The sequence below is a fragment of the Pan troglodytes genome, chromosome 4 (assembly GCF_028858775.2).
Source record: "Pan troglodytes isolate AG18354 chromosome 4, NHGRI_mPanTro3-v2.0_pri, whole genome shotgun sequence".
Taxonomy (NCBI): domain Eukaryota; kingdom Metazoa; phylum Chordata; class Mammalia; order Primates; family Hominidae; genus Pan; species Pan troglodytes.
In genome coordinates, this window is record NC_072402.2 from 105,721,296 (window position 1) to 105,748,523 (window position 27,228).

General features: G+C 34.6%; 1 protein-coding gene across 1 annotated transcript in view; it reads right to left on the reverse strand.

Annotated features, from left to right (window-relative positions):
• FBXL17 (F-box and leucine rich repeat protein 17) overlaps positions 1–27,228 on the reverse strand; it is a 525,181-nt gene that overhangs the window by 140,402 nt on the left and 357,551 nt on the right. Inside the window, exon 7 of the mRNA XM_016953578.4 lies at positions 21,628–21,704. Coding sequence (XP_016809067.2) covers positions 21,628–21,704 — 77 coding nt within the window. The remainder of the gene's footprint in view (positions 1–21,627; positions 21,705–27,228) is intronic.

The window sequence follows — 27,228 nt, forward strand, 5'->3', positions numbered from 1 at the left end:
CTTAGGCACTAGCCATGCAAGACTCTTATGTTTCTGAAATATCTAAAATTGGACCTATATCACTGCCGTTCTACTAAAGTGTGGGATGCTTTTTTGAAATTTACTTTTTTTTTACTTTTGTCAGAAACACACACACACACACCACACACACACATACAAATTTTTAAAGTCAAATACTACAACTAGCAGTCTCATGCTGTATGCCTCCACATTCCCAAAGCCCCACCACTTTCAACTCATTTAGCTGCTTCTTGCAATTCTTCCCTTCATTCTCATATTTCTAAATAACACATGCACACACACACACATACACACACAAACACAGACACAACTCAGACCTTGCTTTCAAAGAGGATATAAGCAAAAGGAGGCAGGTCTATCTTTATCTTTATGCTCCTCCAAATATAGGACTTTACACATAATAAATACTCAACAAACACTTACTGGTTGATTGAATGAATGGATAAGTGAATACACATGTTCTTTGGTGCGTAAGTGTGATCTATTCAACAGTCTGAAGTGGAGATGCATTCATATACCACATTCAAGGCAAAGAAACAAATGGACACACCAATTAAGAACAAGTAGAAAGGCGATAATGAAAGGCAAGAAAGACAAGGTGGGTAGAAACTAGGAAATCCTCCTGAACCAAAAAGTCAGGATATCCTGGGAAAAGAGGTTATGTGAATGAGTTTTACTTCTAGATGTATAATCTTGGGCAATTTGCTTAACTTCCCTGGATTCCTGTTTTCTTATCTGTAAAATGGGATAATGCCTCCTCCCTTCTAGATCTGCTGTGTCTAGTAAGCTGTATAAATGAAAGCTGTATTGTTTTTATTGTTGTTTGTATGCATATGTGAATAATAATATCAATAACAACATCACCCTGGCAACCCTGAAGATGAGCTGACTTCCAGTCTAACCAGAAGCTTCTTATACGCATACTGCTAAGGCTTCACCAGGCCAAGGTGAAAATAGAAAGATGTGGGTACACTTGGCAATGAAAAGTATGCAGGGAGAAGATGAAGACAGGTTCCTTGCAGCAGTACTATAAAAAACTGAATTCTATTTAGAGCTGCATGTTAATCACCTTTTCTGTTTGTTCGTTACAGACTCTACCAAGGAAAATCCAGTCTGTTCTTTAGATGGCACACACAGAAGCAATAACAATATTTTACAAATGACAATAGATATCTGATTACTGCAAAAATTTAATACATATACTTGATGGAAAAATAAATTTCATAACATCCTATACTAATGTAATCCATACACTGAATAAAAACTCTACCTTCAACTTTCTATTAAGATAGATATGCCAGGATCTCAAGACAATAAAATCTCACTAGAGAGTATCATATACCAGAACCTCAAATTGCTTTCAGCATCTCCACAATGTTCAGTGCATTAATGTTAAATGATTGGTTAAAAGCATTTAAATCAACCTTCCGTTCTTGAAATTTTCCATGAATGAAAACAACATCCATTTAAAAAGATCTTGCAAAAATGATTTTGTTGAAAAGAAAAAGAGGAACATAGCACAATAAATTATTTTAATGCATTTGGCTAGTGAAGTAGAATACAGCAGATGCCCTTGAATCCTAAGTGTTCATAGATGATAAACATTTAAACACACCTGTGCTCCCTTTAATTTCAATGTACACAGGAAATTATAAAATAGCTGTGCACTTATTAAAATGATCTGCAAATATAAAACTGTAAAGCAACTAATAATACTAAAATGTTGACCTCAAAGCCCTAAATAACCTAAAGGTAAAAAGAAGAAAAATTATCTTCACATGTGGTAGTACACGTTGCTAGCCGTGTAATTTATATATATACATACATATACATATCTATGTAAAACACCTTCAACTACTCAATAGTTTTGATCCAATTTAGGGAAAGGAAAACCCCAAACAGAGAAATAAGAATGACATGTGTGAATGTTTTTATGTTTTTAGTGAAAGCACAAGTCAAAACCATGTCTGCAAAATGGAATTAATCCCTAATTAAATTGCTTCATCATTTAAAATGTCTCAAATTAATTATCACAATAATAAAGGTAGAATTTAAGTACTCTGTATTTAAATATTTGAGTAAATTAAAAATATATTTATTTGGCTGAAAATGCAGAAGGAAAATTAGTTTTTGTTTTGTTTTGTTTTGTTTTGTTTTGTTTTTTTTGAGACAGAGTCGCACTCCATCGCCCAGGGTGGAGTGCAGCGGTGCTATCTCGGCTCACTACAAGCTCCGCGTCCTGGGTTCAAGCCATTCTCCTGCCTCAGCCTCCCAAGTAGCTGGGACTACAGGCGCCTGCCAGCACACCCAGCTAATTTTCCATATTTCTAGTAGAGACGGGGTCTCACCATGTTAGCCAAGATGGTCTCGATCTCCTGACCTCGTGATCCGCCCACCTGGGCCTCCCGAAGTGTTGGGATTACAGGTGTGAGCCACCGTGCCCAGCCGGAAAATTAGTTTCTTAAGGTTAGTTTCTGACATCTCAAAATTAAAAAAAAAAAATTCCTGGGCTAATACTTTAAACATCCTATTGAAATTTTCCCTCTTGTGCTATTAAAGAATCTTGATGATTCTAATAACTAAAAATAAAAAAAGACATGCAAAAATATGATCATTACCTTGCAAGTGAATATTTTCAAATGACATAAATTTCAAATTGCAAATTTCTCTTGTAGATTTTTTTTGAGATGGAGTTTCACTTGTCACCCAGGTTGGAGTGCAATGGTGCGATCTCAGCTCACTGCAACCTCTGCCTCCCGGGTTCAAGGGATTCTCCTCCCTCAGCCTCCTGAGTAGCTGGGATTACTGGCACACACCACCACACCCAGCTAATTTTTTTTTTTTTTGTATTTTTAGTAGAGACGGGGTTTCACCTGTTGGTCAGGCTGGTCTTGAACTCCTGACCTCAGGTGTTCCACCCACCTCGGCCTCCCAAAATGCTGGGATTACAGGCAAGAGCCACCGTGCCCAGCCGTCTCTTATAGATTTAAAACAAACAAAAAAAAACCCTTCTCTTTCAAAAACTCTTGTGCTCCAGACTTACCAAAATTTTTTCCCACTTCAACAGAGATAGAAATGCTGGATAAAATACAACAAGCATTCTTTAAAATACATAACCGACTTAGTAAGAAAGTAAGAAAAAACTTATGATGCTTCTCAGTAATACTTTTCCCAGGTATCTACCTAAGATAAATGAGAACACGTGTTCAAATGAAAGACTTGAATGAGAAAGGTCATAGCAGCATTATTTATAATAATGAAAAAGTAGAAATAACCCAAATGTCCATCAACTGGTGAAAGGATAAAAAAAAAGTGGTATAGCCATAAAATGGAATACTATTTAGCAATAAAAAGGATAAAATACTAATACATCCCACAACATTGACAAATCTCAAAATACTAATACATGCCACGACATAGATGAATCTCAAGAAATTTACTAAGAGAAAGAAGGTATATGCAGAAGACCACATCTTGTTTGATTCCCTTCATACAAAATGTTCAGAAAAGACTAATCTATATAGACAGTGAATTATTAGTTGCCTGAAATTGAACAGGAACAGTGATTAACTGTAAACAGAGAAGAGGATCTTAATGGAGTGAAAAAAGTTTTAAAACTGAATTGTGATGATTTCACAACTCTGCAAATTTACTAAAATAATTGAAATGTACACTTAAAATGCATGAATTTTATAATGTATAAAGCTGTTTAAACAAATAAAGTAAACGTAAAAAGTTAAGGACCCAAAAATTAAGTATGAATGCCACAGCTACCTTGAGGAAGCTTGCTAATATTTGTGGCCTTTTGAATTTAATGGCCATGTGTGATAAGGGGAAAAAATATCTCCTCTGAGAATCAAAGTCACAGGCCAATCACATGAAGATGGAGTGTGAGTTACCCTTTTTTCTGCTCTTAGAAACCCCTGCCCAAGAACTGAAACTGAAAGTAGTCCAAACTGCCCAAGAAACTGAAAGTAGTCCAAACTGGTAGTGTACCAGAGTTCCTGGTGGAGCAAACACAGATCTTTGAAAGCACATCCATTAACACAGGTCACAGTGGGTTCCCATAGATAAAGATCAAATAGAAGTTCACAATTAGAAACAAAACAAAACAAAAAACCCAATTCACTATGAATGAGAGCCAGAAGAAAGAAGAAAGAAAATAATAAAACCCTAAAGGACTTCAGATTTTAGACTATCAGACATAAATGTAGTAAAAGTACATTCAAACTGTGAAATAGAAAGAGAACTGAAAACATGACCAAGTAACATGTTACTATAAAAAAGACAAAGCAGATTTATGAAAAAGAATCATAATTTCCAGAAAGTACAAAGATGATCACTGAAATTAAAAATCCAACAGATAGCTTACAGAGAAAATTGGACAGGGCTGATGGAAAAATCAGCAAATCGTAAGCAGATGTGAAAATAACACACATTATAGCATAGGGATGGATAAAATAAAAGAGAGATTAATAGATTAAAAATATAGCATGAGAAGGTCTAATATATATGGCTAAATGTCCAGAATAGAGAAAAGGGGAAAAAGGCAATGTTTGAGAAAATAAGGCTTGAAACTTTCCCCAAACTAATTAAAGAACTGAGTTCTTGAGTTGAGGAAGATCTATAAATTCTGAACATGATAAATAAAAAGAAACACATAGGAAGAGATATAACAGAAAAGCTGCGCAACATTAAAAGTAAAAAGAAGATATTGCAAGCAAAGAAAAAAGACAATTACTAACAAAGGAATAATGATTGGCGGCTCTTTCAACATAATGCAAGCCAGAAGACAGTGGGATAATATCTTCAAAATACACACAAAAAATTTAATTCCTAAATTGTATACCCAATTAAATATTATTCAAGAACCTGGGTAAACTATGTTTTGATATTTTAACAGATATTTGTGTGTGAAAGCCTCATACATTTCAGTTAACGAACACTATTTTCCCCATTTTTTAATAAAAAGTAATAATGTAATCCTACTTATTCTAAATAATTAGGTAAGAAATTATATCTTATTTGAAAAAGCTTATGCAAGAAATTAATAAAAATATTTCTAAAATCATTACACAATAGAAATAAAATAATATTGCATTATCATATAACATGATTTAATTGGAAAATACTCATATTTTCTACCCCCTTTGCAATACTACTGAGTAAAGGTATGCCTGGTTGTCTCACAGAAAAGTTCCTGGGCAAAGAGGAGGAAAAAGTGCCATAGTTAAGCAATGGGAGGGAAAGTACTCCAGCCTGGGATCGAGGAGAGCTTAGTTCTGGTTCTAGAGCTGGGAAAAACCAGGCCTCAGTTTTCTTCTGAATGAAAATGGAGGCTTCAGAGGAATCAGCATTTTCTCACAGCTCCTATAGCTCTGAAGCTTGAAAAATTTTTAGCCAAATTCTGTAGGATGCCACTGAAACTTCTTCATAATCTCGGAACCAATAATCAAACTAGTGGGAAATACTTCTAGACAGAATTCGTAGCATATTATATAATACATTCTTGCAATATTTTCCCACAAATATTCATATTAGCTAGGAAGCTTCCATTCTGATTCCTCATTTCCCCAACCCTAAGAAATTAGATAATAGAAATACTTGTTTTAAAAGATGTTTGCAAAACTGACAAATTTTTGCCAAGAACACTCTACGCTAGTTAGGGGATACTGGGTGCCTGTCTGCCAGTGTTCCCAATAGTAGCAAAGCAAATTGCTAGAGTGTCAAATTTTCAATGACTTTTTTTTTTTTTTTTTTTCTGTTTTGCTCTGTCATTTGGAGACCAGACTGAATAGGCACAAGCAAGATTCTGGGTGATTTTGCTGCCTCGTATTAGCTAGGTTTTCCTCCCTCATGCAAAAATAAAATAGGAATCTAATGGTACTTATTCCTGTGGCTATGTCTGGACGATACATAAAGTATCAGAGTCCCAGGTGAGGCCAGGACTGGCTGGTCCAGAGGCTGGAGGGGAGGATTTCAGAAACAGCACTGTCATCCTTTCATATGCCCTACCTCCTCTGTCTCAATTTTAGGAGTATAATAAATGTTCTCTTAAAAAGCATGCTGGGCAGAGGAAATAAAAAACGTGGTATGGATGGTGGTTAAATATCTGCCCTCTAATACATATAGAATCGTTTTTACATTTAAAGTCACATCTGAAGCTGATTTAAAAATTCCTACAGTGGGTAAGAGCTAAGAAACCTTTCCCATGAAAATCTGACCTTTGGTTAACTTCCCAGATCTGTTCTCCGGCAATTCTAAAATGGTATCTTAACCATGTTATTATAAGCAACTATTATTGCTTATTGTAACAATGACCCCTGATTGATAAATAGCATCTGTCTGGTTTGAGAGAACTATAAGTACCTGATAGGGACACCATTGCTTTCGATTACCTGAATGCAATCATTGACATAACTGGACTTATAACGTGTGGCAATTCTAGAAGCTATGCCTGTTGACTGTTCCAAGACATATTAGGTGGTGGGGGCTTGAAGCTTCTAAGCCAGGGTAATGCCTGTATCTATGTTATGTGGATCTTACCTCCTTATACTTGAGCCTTCATCTGGTGGGTGAAAGAAGAGCCTCCTGACTGCTGGGTGAACCGTGACGTGGGACTACCACAAGGTCTCCTACAGAAGCTGACCGCCTGACACTGCCCTCTGGCAAGCTAAGGCTCTTGTCTTGCTGAGCACACTGTGCCAAGGGTGGCCTATGGTGGCTAAATGTCTAAATATGTAGTTGAATCTAAACTAAATGGGAGGCAAGGCACCGGAATGTTTAAATTTTAATGTTTCTTTTGGTTTTAGGTCTATATGTAACCCAGGATAAACACCATATTGCTAAAGTCATAAAAAAATTAATTTAAATAACATTTTAATTCATTCAAAAAATTGTAGAATGTTCATTGAAGCCACTCTGTGATAAATAGATTATAAGATAGGAAGAAGACAAATAGGGGATACAGTTAAGTGGTTAGCACAGTTATCAGTGGATTTGGCTCTACTTAAATATATTTTGAGGATAGAGTTGACCGGGCTTGCAAATGGATGTGAAGAAAGGTAGAAAGAAAGCGTAGCATCAGGGAGATCAAAGTTTTGGCCAAGTAAAAAGGTGAATAGTGATGCCATTTACACAGGGAAGAACAGTAGTGGTTATGATGAAGTGATAGAAATGATTGTGAGAATAAACAGCCTTCTATTCTGCATTTAGATTAACCTACTGAAAAGGAAGTACTTACATTAGCCAGTGCAGGGATATGATGCTTTGAAAACAGTGATAATGTGGATCCAGTTTTATAATCAGTATTACATACTTAGCTCTTTTTATGGGAAGCAGGGATGAATAAAGAAGAAAAAGTAGGAAAGTCAAAACACAGCTTTAAGTGTGCAGCAGCATATCATGTGTTAAATTGAAACAACCCCAAAGTTCAACTTTCTTCACTGTTCAAGGAGAAAATCCTTTACTATGTACTTCAGGATAAAGGATTTGCAACTATTTGGTGCTTGAGAAATATGCTATTGCTGTAATTTAACTCACTGTATGTGGGCTTCAAGATGCACAGTGGCATTCCAAACCAACTTTTAAAGAAAATTGCATGGAATTTTGAAGACATCAGGAGCGTTCTTAAAAGTTATGTAGAGAAAACGGATTTTTGATAGTTATGAATTATATTTAGTGCTGCCAGATTGCAGGGAACGCTCTTTTTGCCTCAGTATGGTTAAAATTACTGTTGACAAAGTTTTAATTTAAAATTTTAAGGTTTAAATGGAAGAATATAGGTCACTGAATTTTCATTCACTGTGTAAGTATGACTACTGGCAGAAAGCAAGCTTTGTTAGTGAGGGTCCAATTTAGGCCCTGGAGTCCATCTTTTCTGTAGTAGTTGGGAATTGAGTATGTGTTAGTGAGAATAATTTGGCTCTCAGTCAGTCAATCAGTGGACTGAACACGCACAGTTAGAAACCTGCCTGGCACACAACAGAAGCTCAGTTCAGAAAATACTAAATGCATTTGTGAGACAGACTAGAGTCCACACAAATCATATATTACAATCACAAGCTGAAAAGGATCCGATCTTTCCTAGCAGGTTGTAGATTTAGATAGATTTGTAATAGTCCAAAAATACACTACACAGCTTCAAAGTCTAATTCTACAATTTTCAACCGGTTTCTTAAAGGTGAAAAAAAAAAGTAAATATTTGTAGAGCCCACTGCACGTAAAAAATGTCTTAAAGGACCTTCCCATTACCAGAAAAACTTGGGAAATTATAGTAGGTTTCTAAGTTAAATGCCGTATCTTAAAACAACTAATTTAAAAGTATATGGTATGTAGGCTACTAAATATCAAGACCACACTTATGAACAATATTTAAAAAGTATATTTTTTTATAAATCTGAGAAAGTAGATTTCAAATTAAGTCTAGGAACGAAGATGAAGCATGAACTTCATGCAAAAGACAGCATAACGATAGAAAGGCTGTACCTTTCCACGTAATGTAGAGCATGTGAGAGCGTCATCAGGTTTGTGCTGTTTGGTGTCCTATTTGTCCTCAAGGACTTCCTCCAGCTCTAGAATCAGCATGTTCCTCCACCGAATGATGAATGTGATGGATAATGTTTACATGTGCGGCACATAGTCATGCGCATTCCCTGAATTTTCTGTAGCCCCAAAATATTGTGGAAATAAAAGAATGTGACAGAAATGTGGGGGGAATATGCATTAGGGGAATAGGGGACTAGACTTTATAACAATAATACACTTCACAGGCATGTAAATAACTAATAAATCGTACACTGGTAAGTACAAGCATCAAAAGCTGTGACAACAAAGAAACCAGAAATCATGTGCAAATATCAACATGCTTGATACCCTCATCCCTGTTTCTAGCACTTAAAATTTTGTCAGGGTCCAAGAGAGTGAAAAGAAGATATCACTTAATCTGTTCCAATTTATAATTTTTTTGAAAGTTAATCATTTGCAAACCTTGAATGCAAGGTGTGTTATAATGGCAAAGTTGAAAACGAATGCTTTAGAGGATTTCAACCAATTTCTTATGTAAACCAGAGCAGAAGGGATGATTCTCAGAAAAAAGCCGAAGTACATTTGCCTCAACATAAAATAGGACTGATTAAATTTCAAACTCTTCATTTATTTTGTAGGGCAGAAATTTTAAGTTCCTTATTGCTGTTCAAAATTGGCAGCTTAAATCTTATTGATTATTGATGCACATATATAGGTATGCTACTATAATATAAATGTGTGTAATAATATGTATTATTCATTAAAAGTTAATTGGTTACTGTAAGATAGAAATAATTTAAAGTTTCAAATATACCATCTTCTAGCATATTCAGAAAATATCATTCTGGATGCGCGCAGCTTGGTTGTGAGTTGCTCCCTATACAAGTGCCTGCTCCTCAGAACACCAGAGACACATCTCTGGACTTCAAACCTCCAAATCTGACTTCATAAGGCTGACTTCGGAGAGATTTCCAAACATACAAAGGGCAAGGAAGGGATTGGATCCTATTAGGATTTTATTGTGATTTTATTTCTAATAGTAGAACAGAAGAATCCTTTATGAGCGGAAATAAAATATCTTCAAAGCAAACTGCTTTCTTGGAGAGGCTCCTAGAGCCATATGTGAGGAAAGAGATAGTAAGTAGGAAGAAAAAAAGAGAAATTTAACCTAAGAAAGAAATAGAGATGATTAAAAATACACAAGTATCAATCATCAAACAGTACATAGCTAGTTTTCCACACAATTTTTTTTCTCTGCTTCTAAGAATTATTTACCATATGAAAGTATTTTGGCAGGCAAAATGTATATTATATCAGTATGAACATAGTTCATTTGAAAAGCATATATATATATATATATATATATATATATATATATATATATGCAGCTTGGTCGTGAGTTGCTCCCTGTACTATATATATATATATATATATATATATATATATATATATATATATATAGTTTTGCTTTTGTTTTTCATATATATATATGGTGAATAGAAAAGTACCATAACTTCCTGAAGATGAAGTGAATTTTCTCTGTTTATTCCTAATTTTTAGTTTTTTAAAATCTTTTCTCTGCCCTCACTCAGTCATTTTCAATGAAAGCCAAGTCACTTTCAGTCACTTGGCATACACAGAGCACAGAGGCACGGAGGCTGGATCAGCCATGTCAACTCAACACAATTGTTTGAAAAGTTGAAAAGTTCAAAGTATTTATTTAATGTCATGCAGATAAACCCAAGGAAAGAAACACATTTGACAGATAAATTCTAGGTGACTGAGTCTTTACAAGCCCAAGGGAATGTTTTAGGATAAGGGTGAAAATTAACAGCTTAATATTTAAGTTAAAAGTAAGTTTGATTTACTTAATTAGGAAATTAGATGAACAAAACGGTCTTTTTGCCTAAGGAGAAAGTTCCATTTAATATCTATCCTACAGTGAAATCATCAATCTGTCTGGTTCTTTGCCTCCAAAAAATATGAGATGGAAAGAATATTAACCCCTGATTTTATAGCTAATAAGATCAACGTGTGGGATCTGATGAGCTTGGGAAGGCTGGCACCTTCTACCTCGAGAATAGTGTCCATTTTGTACCAAGGAAATCTACCGGTTTTCTACCCTCTAGCAGGTCATTCACTGACAGATCCAGTTCTTACTTATATATTGAGAGAGAAGTTGAACTAGACCAGTATTTTTCAAACTTCTGGTCATTGTGTTAAGTGACAAAATTAATCTACTGAGAGTCCAACAAACACTTCAAATGCAAAATGGATTTCTCACTGCAGGACAAAGAAGTTTGAAAGCCCATGAATGTAATACCATACAGTCTTGAACACTTTTCTATTTATTTCCAAATGGCTGGGTCCAAGAGGTCTATTTTCAATACTTAAAACAAATGCAGAAAATTTGAGACAAACAAAATCAGAAGGTAATACCCAGCAAGTTGATGGACTAGCTAAAATGTAAAATTACTTCTTACCAAGTCCCACCTCTAACTTCTCCAAAAGTAGAAAATGTGTCTGGGGATTAAGTGAGTATTGGATACAAGAAACTACAAGCTTTTAGTCCTTGAATGAGGATGCTTTAAAACCTGTGTGGAGGGGCTGACTTTGCTGGGTTGTAATGAGAAGGCTGGACCTGTGATGACGAATATAATAGGTTTTAAGCTTGAGGAATAAAAGACATAAAATACAGTGATGTAAGATTCGGGATGTAGCACAGACTTAGAAAAATTCAATCAAAGGAAGCACGGTTCTTTAGAAAAATGGATTATCCCATGTCTCTACCATAACGTGCATAAGAAGAGCCTGGTGTATCTTGACATAATGAGTCCATGTCAAAAGAAAACAGGAATCAAATGAAGAAGCTTCCACTATCAAAAATAGGGCAATTTGAGCATCAATAAAACAAAATTGCAATGGATCATTGAGTTTAAAATGATAATTAAACAACAATAGTTCTTCACTGATCACCTTTATGGGATGATGCAAAACCACTGAATATTTTAAAAACTGGAAAATAAAGGAAAACAATTACGTACTATTCCTGCCTTTCCTAAATAAATTGAACTCAGGTAAACTGGAAAGTTGATATTTATCTAAAGAAGTCCAGCTAGGAGATGAAAAGGGAAAGACCTTCTGGAGAGGCTTAACTATGCCTATGTTAGTGGATACAAGAATGTGACTCTAATCTGTGATAAACATACAATATAATGAATTATTTTAATGTTAAATTTATATTGTGTTTTCAGTGTTACTCTCACTTTCTAAATAGGAAAGTTGGGACATGTTTGTTTTGTTTTTCGTCAAAATAAATCATGTGTTACGTGTCTAACATTAGTAGGCTAATTAGTAAGTAGTGAAGTAGATCTAGTCCAACATCAGCTGGTGAGGACAAAATTATCTTGAAGAGCAGGTAAAACCATAAGACAGCACTTGGGAATAGAAGACATATGGTTTGATACTTTAGAAGAAAGGGATGTAGCTCTTGGGCTTTTTCTCCCTTTTTCTTCCTACTTTTCATTGTATCTCGGAAAATAAGGAACACTAAAGCTAAAGAGAACAAAGTAGGTAGAACACAAAGCCACACTGAAGAGGGATTTGATTTTTTACTTCTCAGAGAACATTCTTGGAGAGGCTCTCTCAGGAGAAGAAAGTTAATGGGGCTGGGTGCAGTGGCTCATGCCTGTAATTCCAGCACTTTGGGAGGCCAAGGAGTGCAGGTCACTTGAGGTCAGAAGTTCGAGACCAGCCTGGCCAACATTGTGAAACCCTGTCTCTACTAAAAATACAAAAAATAAAATAAAATAAAATTAGCCAGTCATGGTGGTACGTGCCTGTAATCCCAGCTACTGGGGAGGCTGAGGCAGGAGAATCACTGGAACCTGGGAGGTGGAGGTCGCAGTGAATTAAGATCTCACCACTGCACTCTAGCCTGGGCAACAGAGTGAGACTCTATCTCAAAAACAAACAAACAAACAAAAAGTTAACAGGCAACTGAGGGTGAATGATGACACTGAGGCCTGAGAACTTCTGAGTGTAGGGTTAAGAAAGGAATTCAAGAAAGCAATTGCTTACATTTCTAGGAATAGTAAAATTATGTATCTTTAGAAATATCTGCACTTTAAAGCTACTATGAAAGTATCTCATTGAATGTTGTCTTAAATTGCTTTAAAATTACTACTTAAATAAAGGAATAATTCTTATACGAAAAGCAGAGAAATTTGAGAAGTCATCTGCAATGGGGAAATTTTAGTTTTTGTTTTGCAAATTAATTAAAACCTGTCAGGCCTCAGCTTCCTCATCTATTGAAAATAGGTAATACTACTTCTTTCATAAGTTAGTTATAATAATTTTAAAAGAGGATTCAGAAAAATTTTAACTCATGAAGAATTATATACACTTTTGAAATCATTTTAAGAAAACATTTGTTGAATATATTAATACATACTGAATATCAATAACAATCTCCCCCTTTCAGCTACAGAACACTTAATCATGGCACACAACTTACATTTGGTATCAGCATGGCAAAGTTATAGTGAATAAGTAAATTAAACCTATTAAGTTCTAGAAGAATATAATTAGATCTCATGGGGTAGCTGCTTTATGACATCGTTTTTTCATATGCAGATTAACAAATATGGCTGTCTAGATTTAGTTATATTTTTAAGGCTCTGACATCTGGAAAAATCCTACTGGAAAAAAAAGTGTTGCTAATAATAAATACAACACTTCTCTGACCTCTGAGTGATTATGCAAGACACTGACTTAATACTGAATGCATACTATAGTGTTACGCACAAATTATGTAAACCTGAAGCTATCCAGGTCTCAGTTTCCATGTCTACAACTTGAAATAATAATAGTACCTACCTGGCTGGGTGTGGTGGCTTATGCCTGTAATCCCAGCACTTTGGGAGGCCAAGGCGGGTGGATCACCTTATGTTGAGAGTTTGAGACCAGCCTGACCAACATGGAGAAACCCTGTCTCTACTAAAAATACAAAATTAGCTGGGCGTGGTGGCACATGCCTGTAATCCCAGCTACTAGGGAGGCTGAAGCAGGAGAATCGCTTGAACCTGGGAGGTGGAGGTTGCGTCAGCCAAGATTGCACCATTGCATTCCAGTCTGGGCAACAAGAGCGAAACTCCGTCTCAAAAAAAAAAAAAAAAAAAAAAAAAAAGTACCTACCTAAAGTGGAATATTAATAAAATTAAATGAATAATGCCCACAGAAAACATCCAATACATTTTATCTATTTTATCTTTATTATTATTGTTATGAAAGTTTGTTATTTCACTTATTTCTAATTTAACTGGATACTTGATTAGTAGTGATAACCCAAAGTAATATTTCCTTTTACATAATATATGTTAATGGAAGTTGTTACCATGGGAATGCTGAATAAGACAGGAAAAGTCACAACAAAAATTGGAACTTACCCTGAATTTTCAACTAGAATATTTTCATAAGGTTTCTTCAAAAATTTGTCCGTGTTTGCATGTAATCACTTTGGATGATTTCTATTCTTTCTTTAGAATAACCAACGCATACAAAAGCATCCATTCAGACACCTGTTCTTGCTCTGAGCCTTTCCAAGGGTTGTTCTACCTCAAATGCCCTTCCTTCTCCTCTCTGTTCTCCCATGTCTCCTCTTCCACAAATCCTTCCCCAAATATTGCAGTCTATGATGATTCTGTCCTCTCTTGAGCCCCAACATGTCACAGGTAGAAAATTTTACATGGTTTACATCTTCTTTCTCAACACAAGAGTACTTCCCATCCATCTCTGTATTTTCCACAGCACCCTGCCAGTAGCATGCACACACAGAGTAAACATTTGCTGAATGAAACAAAAATAAAAAAAAGTCTAGAATGAACCCCAGGATTAGAATGGAATTTAGAGATCATAAAGGCTGATTTCCTACCCAATGCTTTCATCTTTCCACATCCTCCCTCAGATATTATCACTGCTTGAACAGTTCTCGTAATAGAGAACTCACTACCACTCAAGATATCTATTTTCAAGAAGTTTTAAACATTAGGAAGTCATTTCTTGTTTGGCATACTGGAAGTCTAGCATTATTGCAATTATCATGGTATTCATTCCAGCTCCATTTAGAACTATCCATCAGTGATATAATACTGATAATCATCAATAATAATTCTATATATATACCTTTAGATAGTACTTGGAAAACAATGCTTAGTCTGTATATCCAAGAGTACTATGCAGTGAGGGTTAAAGATAGGAACTTTGTAAAAAATGATGCTTTATATGATTTGGGACTAATTTCCTATACCTATAGAAGACTGTTTCAAAGACTAATGTTAAAAATAGCTAGTTAAAAATTAGACAATATACTTCAGAAATGCTAACAGGAATTGAGGAAAGAAAAGATAAAAAGTTAATATTTCAGTTAATGGTTAAATATGTAAATTTATTACTTAGCTTAAAAACTAATTTGGAACAACATACATGTACTTCAAAGGGTAAGAAAGTTAAGGGGTACGCACACAAAAACAGGTTCATTTGTCTTTTAAATGAAGGCTAGAATGTTTCTTAATTTAAAAAAAACGATTAAATGTGAAGCTAGAGTTAATCTTTGAATTGGTTGTGGTGGTATTTTCTTGAACGAATGTTTTAAGAAGTCCTTCTCAATAGATTTGACATTTGTAGTCTATTCTAGCAAGACACAGTTATAAGAGTTGTCACTGCTCAGTCTTTTATTTCAAGGTTACTTAGCTGCAGTCTTGGGATGACCTAGGCAATAGGAAAGAATGTCAACAATTTCTTTGCTGTAGAGCAAAGGAGAAAGGAGAAAAGATTAATAATTAAATACCAAATTTTGGGTGAAAAATCATTTCCATTATATACTAGTCCGCTTTCATGCTGCTGATAAAGACATACCCCATACTAGGTAATTTATAAAGAAAAAGAGCTTTAATGGACTCACAGTTCCATGTGACTGGGGAAGCCTCACAATCATGGTGGAAGGCAAAAGTCACATCTTACATGTCAGCAGGCAAGAGAGAATGAGAGCCAAATGAAGAGGGGAAACCTCTTATAAAACCATCAGATCTCGTGAGACTTATACACTACCACGACAACAGTATAGGGGAAACTGCCATTATGATTCAACTATCTCCCACTGGGTCTCTCCCACAACACATGGAAATTATGGGAGCTACAATTCAAGATGAGATTTGGGTGGAGACACAGCCAAACCATATCACATTACTAAGAAAAAGAACATAACACCTGCTAAATGTCCAGTAGGAATATAAATCTGGTAATGGGGAACTACAGGAATAAAAGAAAATTTAGAAATGGAGAGAAATAACTTTTAAGATGAACATAAAAACAAGGGAAATTTGCAAGCATAGATTTAGCAATTTAGTACTATTTTGTTAGAAACAATAAAAGTTACCTATATTTAAATAATAGAATGGAAAAAAAAGTGTGAATAATCAACAGTAAACATTAGGACATTCTTTTTGATTTACAAATGTCTTTTCTAACATTCTTCTCTATCACCTTACAACTATTAGAGTTATTCCTGCTGACAAAAGGAGTGGAATCTTACCTAGCAATCTTGGAGCAGTTTAAAATACTATTTAAAAATGAAACAAAATATAAAATGAAAAAAACAGGAATTTCATTTAAAATGGGAGATCATTACATGTAATGCATACCTAATAACATAAAACATAAAATAACATAATAAAGAGCAAAATTATTTTGGGCATAGAAATTTTTTTCTTGAATAATTTATCAGTGCTAGTCTGGCAACAAAAGGGATACCGGGGTAACCCAGAATGCTTGTTGGGGTTTCTTTTGTTTCATGAGTGTATTTACTTTGATGATGTATCCCAGATCCTAATTTGGGTTAACTAACAGCTTAAAAGGGTTGGTATCCCAAGGAGAGGTAGGGAAGGTATAACCTTTTAATCTTCCAATAGTATCAGAAGGTCAACAAGGCTGGGGTGAGGTGTGGGTTACACCAAAACAATGAATAATGTCACCAGGCCACTCCCTGCTATTCTTGTCTGGAAAACAAGATGCATTTTTTTTTAATAAGCAGGCTAGCCTGTCCTCTGGATCCTACCAGCATTATCCCTTTAGGAATGCAGAAACTAAATATCTGTATCTAGTACATGGCCCAGTACACAGTGGGTGCTGACTCAATATTTTTTGACAGAATATTATGTTTGACAGAATGAAATTTTTTTATCATGTCTGACATATGGCAGCCCAACTAAAATGACATCTCCAATCATAATCATGGACAAAGTGACCTCCTTGACTTGGAAGACCTTTTGCCCAGAGCAATTCAAAAGTTTTGTCAAGCCACATGGTTATGTTAAAAAGTCCCAGATCAGTACTGCGATCAAGAATACAGGGCAGCCAAAGACAGCCTCAGGAGAGCAGTCCACGGGTCTGTGGAAACCACACAGAAGGATGTGGAGTGGTACTGAGTGAGCCTGTGGGTTGTCAGCAACCTGTATGCCCCCAAACAACAATGTCAGTATTTGAGTGTTTCCAGTCCTCTTTAATTGAAGATTATTTTACTACTTTAAAATGGAAACAAAAAAATATCTCTAGAGTGTATTTCTAGGGCCCACAGGAGTGCTAAAGTGAAAAAAGAATGTGATAACTCAGAAAGAAACCTGGGTCATTTTACAACTGCCCCCTGACACAAGGGTCACAATGGTAATATTCACTGTGGAGACACTAATGGAGATAAGCGCTTTATTCATCCATCCCATTTATTACACCATATGAAGTGCTGTGCGGCCCAAGAGAAATACCACTTCCTCCACAGGCCTGAGTGATACAGGTTGATTTCTCCTTCTTGTCTTCTTCTTAATCCCAAGGACACACTTTCCTGAAGGAAGTAAATTATCTTTTTTCCTTTCTTTCTTTTTTTTTTTTTTGAGACAGAGTTTCGCTTTTGTCGCCCAGGCTGGAGTGCAATGGCATGATCTCAGCTCACTGCTACCTCTGCCTCTCAGGTTCAAGCAATTTTCCTGCCTCAGCCTCTCGAGTAGCTGGGATTACAGGCATGCGTCACCACGCTCAGCTAATTTTGTATTTTTAGTAGAGACGGGGTTTTACCATGTTGGTCAGGCTGGTCTCAAACTCCTGACCTCAGGTGATCCACCTACCTCGGCCTCCCAAAGTGCTGGGATTACAGGGATGAGCCACTATGCCTGGCCTTGAAGGAAGTAAATTTTCAAAAGAAAATTGAGCAAAAAAGTAGGTTGGGAAGTATTTGCTGACAAATTGTTCCAGCAACAAAGAAAAGCACAAGGGGAGCAATGAGAAAATTATCCACATAAAATGAAAGTAGCACAAAGGAGAGATAGGTGAGAAATCTACGACAAGAAGGCAAATGAAAGGTTTTAGACTTTTTGCTGTATCTTTTTCTATTGCCTACTAATAATCTTATTTAGCTAGCTTAGCTCTGGAGATCAAGTAGGCAGGTATAGACTAATGTAGGTCAAATTTCTAAATAATGATTTCCACAAACAGAAAAGTCACATTTGGAAGAGGAGAAGGCTAATTCTTCTTCAGAGGGAAAGAGAAAGAAGATTCTGTATGACAAGAACTGCCAATTAGTGAGTGTCGACTATGCCACCAGGCACTCCACAAGTGTTTTATATTGATTTTCACTAACGTATGTGGCATGTATCATCACGTGGATTAACAGATGGCAAAACTAGGAAGTTAAGTAACTTGCTTTAGGTCACAAAGAAAATAAGTGGCAATGCTGGAATTTTAACCGAACTCTCTAACACCTAAGTTTGATTTTTTTTCCACAACACTGCCAATGACATACATTTGTTCAGTGATAAAGGAATGACAATATTATATTTCTCTTTAGGGAGCAATTTCCCAAGACTGTATTTTCTATTTAGCTGTGTCTGAATTATTGATTTGTTTATAGTTGTTACCCTTTACCATAAATATCTATGTTCAGTTTGGGGAGTAAGAAGCCTATTAGCATGATCGTTTTCTTTATGACAACTATATCATATATCAATTAAAATAAACATAACTCTGTAACAGCCTGGCCAGGTGTTACCAAGTACTATAATACTACATTTAACACCTGTGAGAATCTTGACAAAAATTACAAATGATATGCCAGGTGAGGAGCTGTTCCTGAATCAATGAAGCCTGTAAAAAAAATAAAAAATCTCAGTATACTGTACTAAAAGAATGTACATACCCACCACCATAGAAAGAGGAGGCCAAAAACAGACTCACCAGCTTGAATACGAGTAAAGCAATAGGAAGCAGAATCATGGGGTAGTCTCTTAAAGGATGAATTTCCCGCTGTATCAGATGTACATCAAATTTGACAATTTCTAAGTAGCTTCAATAATCAAAAAGTCCTATAGAATATGTTTCTACTCGTCCAGTCAAAGAAGGAAAAGGGCATCTGTTTTTTGTTCTTAGAATTTGTAATAATAGGGTAGGGGGGGACACAGTCTCTCCAGCAGTGCAGTTACCTTTAATAACATGCTGTTTCTCTGGTTACAATGAATAATCTTTTTGCTGCCTCTTTGACAAAAATTACTCATATAGCATTGGCATTGTAGTGGGTGAAAAGATGAGATGAGCTTTCAGTAATATGTTTAATTTTATAATCAAATAGCTATTGTAGTACGATCTCATAACCTATCAACATTTCCCTCTCTTCCTCAATTGTGTCCCAACATTTTGGAGAACAGAATCAACAGATGCAAAAACTTTCACCATGAACCTTTTGAATACCTGAAATCCTAATGAAGAAGGAAGGTAAGATGGGGCAGAGAGCTTGAGAGCTGGAGGGACTGAGGTGCAAGAAAAATCATGATCAATGTCTTATCACCACGGAGAGGAAAGTCCACAAAATTTTCACTTCTGATTCCGCTCAAATGGACAAGATCAGTTGTCAACTTTGCCTGACATTATCTTCATTTAGGCAAGTTTTACAAAATGACTGGTTGGGCCCCATTTCATAGAAATTCTAATTTGACTAGTTTTAGGTGAGGCTTATACGTCAATATGTTTTAGAAACTCTTCAGACAGTCTAATGTGCAGACAGGGTTGAGAAACACTGAACTAAAATAATTCAGAGACACAAATAAATGTAAACCATATTGGTAAGGTTTTAACATAAACCTCTTCTAAGACTTAGGAAAGGAAAGGTGGCAGAAAAATTCTAAGTGAATCTTGTTTTTATCCCACTCCTGTAGAAAAACAACACTTACTAGCAGTGTACACTGTGCTACTCACGAGGTTAGGTACCAGATACATACAGAAGCATGAAGTCAGACATTAATTCCCCATTTTACAACCGAGGAAATGGAGTGTCCTATATGTGAAGGAACTTCCCTAAGGTCAAAGAACAAAGACAGAACTTGATCCCAGATCTGTCTCAACTCCAGAGCTTTTTACCTTCTCAATTATCTTCTGGAACATTTCTTTTTGTACTTGATAACTTAATAGTAGGTGCTGGGCACTGCCTTTGTTATGACATGAAGTATCTCTAGGCCTTCAGGATAAAGTGTGACTTTAACAACATTTTACACTGCAGAATCTCAGAAGAGTTCATTATAAGGGATTTACTATCCATAACTCCTGGCTATTAGCTACCTGACAATTGGCAGTGAAAAAGGGGGAAATATACAAAAAGACTGGAAGAGCAGGTAATGACAAGTTTCAAATGAACAAATCAAAGTATTAGTTAATTAACAAATCTACATGGGTATACATACAATATACATATATAATACACACATACACACACACTCTCTCTCTCTCTCGCTCTCTCTCTCAATATGCCATGTGTTGGTCAGGGAGAACTCTTTAGGGTCTAGACAATGCAAGACATAAGAAGTTTTAGAGAGATAACCATGTCTAAGTAGCAATCTAATTGCCAAACCAGAAAACAAACAACGTAAGTAAAGAAAAATATATCAAAACACTACTTTTACAAGGCAAAATTAGGAAAAAACTCACAACCCAGAAACATTATAAGACATATTCTCCAAGATAAACTGAAATTAGGTGTTTTTCTAAATGTAAAAAAAAAAAAATTAGATTATTTTTAAAATTATAGCTTCAGTAGAGTTTAGTAAAGTTTTTCAAAAAGATGAATTTAGTAGCTAATAAAAGACAACTCTCCCATCCATGGCAGATGGTCAGTGTGACATCCTAGGACTGGAGTCATTTATTATTATCTGTCAGAGCTAACAATAAAAACTTAATGGATTATTAACTTCCCTCAAGGTAGAAAGAATATTCTCAAATTTAAATGAAAAAATCCAAAAGTCAGAGAAAATAAACGAAAACCATTTCATTCTCTTATAAAGCCTAATATATTTTCTGCTTAAAACTCTGTAATTAGATTAAACACACAAATGGTTAACAAAAAATTTATAAAATTAAACAAAAAAGGAAGGGTTAGGTTATTTTTCTTTATTACTGCGACAATATGACTTCATATTTTTCATAATTGTAGAAAACAACTTGCTTTTCACCACTTTAAAAGAATATTGAAAAGTAAGATAATTTAAAATGTTGCATATAAATGTATACCCTTTACTTCCTATATCCACAAATGGACATTCCCAATGCTTTCCAGAATTTAAAGCGTTAAGAAGTTTGGCATTTAGAATGTCAGCAGATATGCCTTTGATATGATATTACATTAAGCAAATAAACTCAATGTTAATAATTTTCTTAGTTATATTTATTATGCTCAACATTTTATTGTTAAACTTATTTTCATTGTATACCTCTTTTAGCTATACTTTTTAATTTTGTGTGAGTGTGTGTGTGCAAATGTACATGTGTGCGTGTGTGTGTGATTGCATGTGGCAATGAAGTAATATGCATATTCATTTTACTCTGGTTCTTAGCTCATAATTTTTTTATTTTTATTTTTTGGTATGGTCACAACGAGCATAAATGACGATAGACAGTCTCTGTGATATAGTTCTTGATTTCTTTTTAAGAACTTTCAATGATTTTGTAACTTTTTATTCTTAGAAAAGATTAGGAAAATGGTTCATTACCTACCATAATCTGTGATTTTACAGGACACCAAATATAGCTCTTTCAGGTTTTGTCCTTCCTTTGCAATGACCTCCACACACCTGAAACATACAAAAAGTGGTTATACCAATGCGTTTCAAGTTAAATTAGCAGGGGTTTGAATATAATAGGAAGAGGTCAGTATTTGGTGAATGCCACAGCTTCTTTAATGGTGTTTCAGGAAAGGTATTATATTCCCTGCTTTAAAGTCAAGTGCTGTCATACCTAAATGACTTTATTTAAATACATTTATGACTAGTGCATCTTTTAAAACCAAACAGCTTAGAAAGAAATATTCCCATAAGAGTAATGTTACATTTGGTAATAAAAGACTAGTAAACATATGCTATTTAATGAATATATATTATTTATATAATTAAATAATAATTTATTATAATAGAACTGTACAATATAGATAGATCGTTATTATAGGTAGATGGTTATATGCTCATGGTTCAATTATTAATGATGGAATTAGGTAGCACTGAAATAGTATTTTTTGCAAAATTTTATTCAACATAATATCAAATATATTCTAAAAAGCTATAATTTTACAGATTAAAGATGAAAGAAAATATACACGCATAACTTTAAAATCTTTTACTTTGAAGTATCTTATTCTTAATATTGTAAGTAATTTGTTGTAAAGGTTTAGGCCATTTTAACAATATAGATACAGATATGTAAGACTGTCTTTTCTGGTTTCATTTAAGTTTCATTTTTTTTTAATGGTGCACTCTGCTCTAATAGGCCTAGTGGAAGTTGTATACAGATTCGAATGAACTTTAAAAGTAATGATTAACAATATTATCCATTTTGTGGCTCAGTTTCCTATAATATCAGAAAAATTTGTGTAGTCATACAGATACACAGGCAAATGCACCCTTCAATGCAGTCCCTCTTTTAATCTTTATAAATAACAGCTAAGTAAAAGGGTAAAAGCAAAAAGAGTCATTAACCTTTTCTAGGAAGTAAGGATCAAGTAATTTGATACCTGTGTGCATAATCTATCAAAAAATTACTCAGTATCCATCTCTGTCTTTCCTATATTTTATTTGCTGTCTGGCTTATTTGTAGGAATCTTCATAAAATGTCAGGAAATTTTATACAATTTTACTTCACATAATTCATTATTGAAGGTTAAATTAGTTATAGAGAAGACATATGTTTTTAAAAAATTTTTTATGGAATTTTGTTTTAATGGAATGATAAACATTTCAAATTTCCTCAGAATAACCGAATAAACATTCTTTTTCTTCCCCTATTAAAAAAAGATCTATAAAAAAATGGATAAACTTTTCCATGTCTAAAACAGGAAACTTAAAACAGCAACACAATGCAATTATGATTGATACAGGTTGTGAGGGAAATTTTAAAGCCTAATTCCACATCCTTTGGTTATAACATAATATTTAAATAAATTCATTTAAAAAAGAATAAAAACAGAAACGAAACATTACCAACAATAACAACATTTTATATGGTAAAAACTATTTTTACACGCTAAGAGTACAAATAAAGGCCCTAGACTATAATATCCTAAATCATTAAAAAATAATCTGACGGCTTTCTGTCAAATCAAATATACATATCTCACTGTCCTCTTCCATTGCCTACCAAAAAAACTAACAGATCCAATATTTTGTGTGGCCACCAAAAATCACTAATTGTAGTTTGTTCTCATGCTCTATTTGAATAGTTCAAAATGCCTGATTCATATTTGATTATGCTCTAAACAAGTGCAATATCCTATTTATCTTCCTTGTACTTGATTTTACATTAAATATGCTATAAGCACATATGAACATTAAAGACATACAGATGACTACAAATAGCAAATGACACAAATTGACTTCACTGTACAAGCCAAGTCAAATGTTAGTACATAAGCAACAAGAACCAACATTTATATAAAATAAGATGATCAATCACTGGACAAAGACTGTCCTAAAAACTGATAAAGGGTCATGAGCATCAGGTTTCCCCGCTATTCACAGAGAAAAGTTCAAGAGGTGTAGACAATTATGAATACGTATTTATAAAATCATTTAGCATACTCAGGAGGCAATACAGTGGCCAAGAGACAACACATGATTAAGAGTGAGCAGTGTCTTTCAGATAAAAAAGGGAGAAATATAAGAGAAAAGCAATTTGATTTTTATAAAGAATCACCTAGCATTTCTGCTGTTCTTGAAAGTTCAGGTAAACAAGGTTTTCCAAATACTTTTAATTACCTTGATCACAGCCAGTGTGCTAAAAGTCATGAACAACATAAAATTATTCATGAAGTAAAAATTCATGGAGACAAAACCATACTCCTTGGAAAACTTATAGCAAAATATTAATTTTATATCTGTTATGGATTTTACATTTGAAAAGAGAAACCCCAAATTCTGTGATTTTGGACATAAACATCATATATACTGAGACACAAAATTGAGTGGTTGAAATAGGTAGATAAAGTAGCTGTTGTTTCAAGAATTGAAAATGGAAGTGGTTTGTATTATCCCATTACTACAAATTGGTGGAAATGGAACACCACCTCATGTTCCCGGCTAGTGTCTAAAGTCTCGTAATCCACCTATGTCGCGTTTCCCTGGCAGCATGTGGTGATAGCAGTTCATGATGAGAGATTGTGGGTGGTGACTATCCTTTTCTCCTGAAACTTTTAGAGTCCATTCTATAACATGTTTACAAGTAGTACATAACACAAGTCTGTGAACATACTTACTTTAAATAATTCCACTGTTTCACAAAGAATCTTGGCTCTAGTCATAACCTTTGATGTATTAAAATCAGAGCAATTCCCAGCTCACTGTATAGTATGTATGCAAAAAACAAAGTCATAAATCTTAGTATGGACTACAGGTACAGCAAGTTAAGAGGCATTTATAAACTGATACCAATAAAAGAGAGAAATGTGTGCAAAGTGATAATCTTGAAGTGAGAAGGAGAGTGATAGAACCAAAGACCACATTTAAAATGTTTACTTCTTCATCACCTTTCTTACAGATACTACATAGAAGAACATTCATTAATCATAGTGATGAATTAGTTTGGTCTGTAGGAGCAAGCCATGAGTCTCTAAACTCAGAATCTAGAATTCAAATTATTCCTATTTTTCCCCAACCCCTTGTCCCCATCACTCCTATAGGCAAAGCTCAGAATATCACATGGCCATTCTCTATGGATCAGTAGGTTCAAAGATTTCCCACTCCATGTATGACAACATAAGGAGTTATAAAATTTGGAAAAAGAACTGTCTCCTTACAGAAAGTAACCATGTATAAGATAATTAAGAAAAATTCATAACATGGGAAAATGGCATAGTGGATAAATGCTGAGGAATATCAAATACTTTTAAAGTAGCTCATGAATGTCAAGCACAATTAAGATTACTAAACCCTAAGGAGAGATCTGTCTTAACAAGAGAGAATAAAAGAATCAAAAGACATTCTAGTCTTACCTCCAGGGAATCACAGAACAATCACGTACATTTTTGGAGCCCTATATCATCATTCTCTACAAGATAACTCCATATGAAAAAGTTATCCAAATCAAATGTCTTCGGTTCATTTAAATATACTTTAATTTATTCTGAATTGCCTACCCTCAGTTTATTTTCCTGCTTTTATGTTTTGGCAGGGGTCTGAAGAGAATTAAAAAAAAGACATTGCTACCATTGTAAATTCTTGAGTAACAGCTGTTGAGTACATATATATAAACTCTTTTGGAATACAGAGAAAGGGCCAGAAAACCTGCTCCAAAGTATCCTAAGCATCCAGAGTTATTTTTGATAATAATGTAATTTTATGCTCACTTGGTTTTGATAATGTTCTAAAATGCACCTGAAACATTTGATGAAATATGAAAAGCAACAGAAAGGTTACTTTGGTAAGCTAGATAGGATTTTTTTTCAAAGATGAGAAGGCATTACTTACTTTCAGTGGAGGGAAAATCTGTCTCCTTAGCAATAGATTCCTAATCATATGATTTATGTGAAGGGTAAAGGTTAATGAATTAAGCTGTGTAAGCTTCAAAACTATCAAAGGAATTCAAAAGAGCCTTGAATTATGGAAAACAATGGCCCATTCTACATACATACCAAATTTTTATGTTTTTTTGTCTCCTACTCAAAAGCTAGAACATGGCATTAGTGACAATTGAAAAGAACTAATGAGGAAATATGACTACACCGCTTGCAATAGGAGTGTCCTAGGAGACCTTGTTACTGCTTGTGATGTGCTTCAAACCCTAAAGAAGCTAATTGGAGCTGCCAGACACTGGTTTGCAAATCTCACTTTAAAGGACAGGCTCCATCACCTCAGAGGTGTGAAAAGAAATGTCCCCAGCAGAGATGCATTAGTATGTGGCTTGGTGAATTTCTAAATAAACTTTAGGATGTTCTTTCCTAAGTCACTTTTATATTTGAATAATAGATATATCTTTAAGTGAAACACAAATGCAACAAGACAAAAACAACCCCACAGATCTAAAACAAAGAACTGTGAAGAGTGTCGTAAAGTAATTGGCAAATAAGTGCATCTGGGAGCTAGGTATGTTTAGGTTGAATAAACAAGCGGATCAAACCTCAAAACTCCTGAAACAAATCATAAAAGTGATCTATTTGGGGTTTTAGAAATAGAACCTCATTTTCATCATTTCTTGAAACTAAACAAGCCAAGAATCCAACCTATGTTACATAGATGGTAAGTGGGTAGGGGCTTAAGTAACTACAACACATACACACACACACACACACACAAACACACACACACGCACACACACACACACATACACACACACAGGCCCCACACGAAAGGAGTAAAAAGTGTTTACGAGATCTAAAGAGAGTAATGAGAGCAAACAGTCCAATTCCATGCTGCAGAAGCTCATCCCCACTAATTCATACGTGGGTCATTTAAATGATAGCAGAGGTTACCAAAACACAATTTGGTATCTTACAGAAAGAATAATGATATCTGATTGATTTTTTTAAAGCTCCAAATCAGATTTTACTGAAGAATAATCCAATCCCAGTGCAGTAAATGAATGGGTATAATTTATAGGTTTACTCTGCTTTCAGAAAATGCACAATATAAAAGATTTCTATGCACAAAAGAGGTAAATTTACAAGTAAACTTTTACAAGATGAGTCAATTCGAGAATCTATTAATACACTTGATCTCAGTCAAAAGGCCAAGAAGTAATCAAGAATCTATTAATAGTATGCTTCCCCTTAATACATTTGAATACAATTTCATTTATGAGTCTTATATTTATAGTTACTTTTTCTAAGTAATAGGACATCTTAACCTTGCAGAAATGGCATGAAATAGTCTTTTTTTAAATCTTCAAGTTAAACAGCTATACATAAATGACAAACATAAGATTATTTCTGGAACATGACAGATGGTATCAAGGTGATATGTTAAATCCACTTTGTATTTTACAGTATACTTTTTTTGTAAACACTCTTCTATTCAATCCTATTGACAACACAATACCAAATATACACCTAAGTCAATTTTTCATGTAAACTTCTAAAGATGTGCCCATAGAAGAGATGTTTACCGCAAGAAAAAT